At 33.3% G+C, this 2,151-nt stretch overlaps 1 protein-coding gene across 1 annotated transcript; it reads left to right on the forward strand.

Annotated features, from left to right (window-relative positions):
* The first annotated feature begins 1,254 nt into the window (after positions 1–1,254).
* LOC145589300 (transcription repressor OFP14-like) lies at positions 1,255–2,151 on the forward strand. Its single transcript, XM_081645820.1, has one exon. It carries the CDS (start codon positions 1,255–1,257, stop codon positions 2,149–2,151), a length of 897 nt encoding a protein of 298 aa, XP_081501946.1.

The raw sequence follows: 2,151 nt of genomic DNA on the forward strand, positions 1-2,151 counted from the left end.
ACTATACCAATGTTAACTTTCCAAACCTTGAAAAATAAGTTGTCATATTTACTCATAAATATATATACTTGTATTATGTACGAGTATTTATGTATTTATGTAGTATATGTACATACCACGAAGAAAAGGAAAAAAAAAAATCTTGGCTTAAGTAACCATCAAATATAAGAAAACATTGACACGGAGTATGAAGTAATAAATTAAAGATTTTCCTTTCATCTTTAATAATTCTCCCTATTTTGACTTTTAAAAATTCTCTGTTGATTAATTAATCTTTCTAATCCAATGAATTTCCAAAAATTGATCTGAACTAAATGACAAAAGATGAATTGGTAGCGGCAAGCTCCTATCGAAAAGAACCGCACGTAGACTAAGGAGACAAATAAATAAGGCTTCTTTAATGATGGATCACTTTTTAATTTCGTAAATTTTCTTTCCATACTTGGTGGGGAATCCAAAGCTATAAATGGTAAATCTAAATTGGTTCGTTGAACCACGAATTGAGGTAACAATACTACATATTGTAAGTCATTTAATGCATATATATTACGGAGTACCTTAAGTTATAACTAACATATTCAAAATATTACACGTATTATTTTATTCTAAGGTACAATTTTAGTTCGTTAATAAAAATAACTATCCATCAATCAATACATAAAAAGAAACCCTATTCGTCAAAAATTATCAAAATATAATTTATTAATTTTCATTTAAAAACATTATCATAATATAATTGCAAATACAAAAATAGACATAAAAATCCCAATTACTCCAATTAAAAACTTAATTCCAATTACGTGAGCCAAAATTAATTCAATGCTACTAGTTTTAGCTCCTCCACATAATGACGTAATGCAAACATAACATACCAACATTATTATATTTCACACATATAGAACAAAATCATTAAATAGCCAATAGAGTAACTTGCTAAAAAATTGCATTTATACTCTTAACAAAAAATCTTAGAGGATCATATCTTTGAGCATATATATGGTAACAACTCTTTCCTGATTCCATATTCAGGTAGATTTAGCCATTAAAAACGTTTAATTTCATGAAAGCATAGATACAAATATCTTATGTTACCATTTATTTTTTCTTTTGAAAAAATAATATCTTATTTTACCTTGGAAAGCTCCTTAAGAAATCAATATAATAGCAATCCAATTCTTTGTATATATTTTCCATCAAATTCTACTTCCCCATATAAAATCACATCAAGCTTTGTAAATTAGAGAGCCAAAAAAAATGTCTAAGAAACTCCAAAAATCCCTTCAAGATTACCTCTCAAAGCTCAAAAAACAAACTCCACACCTCCAATTTTCTCATAGTTCCCTTTCCTCCACCACTAGAAAAATTGTGGCGGGATGCAAGCACCCTAAGAGCCTCTCATTCACCGGCAAGGACCGGCGCAAAAACCACCATGATCAACAACAACACGATGAGGAGGTGGCCACGGCGGCCACCTTGGAGGACATTGATAATTTTCTTATTGAAAATTTCAAGTCATTGTATGGTCAAGGTCATGATAACCATATTGATGATGGTTATGAGTCAACAAATGAAGGGAAAAATGGGAAAAACACTCTCCAAGAGTATCAACTTGACCAAAAAGAAGATACTATTGGTAATCTTGAAGGATTTGAGAGACTCTATGAATCTCCAAGATTTTTCACTCCCCCTCGCGATCTCTGTGGGTCCCAACGTTTTTTTTTTACCTCTTCCTCCTCAAGTTCATTAGCTGAGGAGGCGAGGATTAGTGGTCAAGGTGGACCCTTGTCCTCTGAGGAGGACGAGGGATCCCCCTTAACTCCCAAAACGGACACCCAAACCCAAACCCACCCCAAAAACTACATTAAGGATGACACGTCTGCCATCCCGGGAGGAATAGAAGATTGTATCGTGCTTCTAACGGTGTCACCAAGTCCATATGAGGATTTTAGGAAGTCCATGCAACAAGTGTTAGACGCCAAGGTTAACAACCAAGAAAGGGTAGATTGGGATTTCATGGAAGAATTATTATTTTGTTACTTAAGGTTGAATGAGAAGAAACAATATAGGTACATTCTTAGTGCATTTGTGGATTTGATTGTGGTTTTGCGTCAAAATTCGAGCATTAGAGGGCCGGAAGGGTCACGCAATTAA

Source organism: Chenopodium album, chromosome 17 (genome assembly GCF_948465745.1).
Source record: "Chenopodium album chromosome 17, dcCheAlbu1.1, whole genome shotgun sequence".
Taxonomy (NCBI): Eukaryota; Viridiplantae; Streptophyta; class Magnoliopsida; order Caryophyllales; family Amaranthaceae; genus Chenopodium; species Chenopodium album.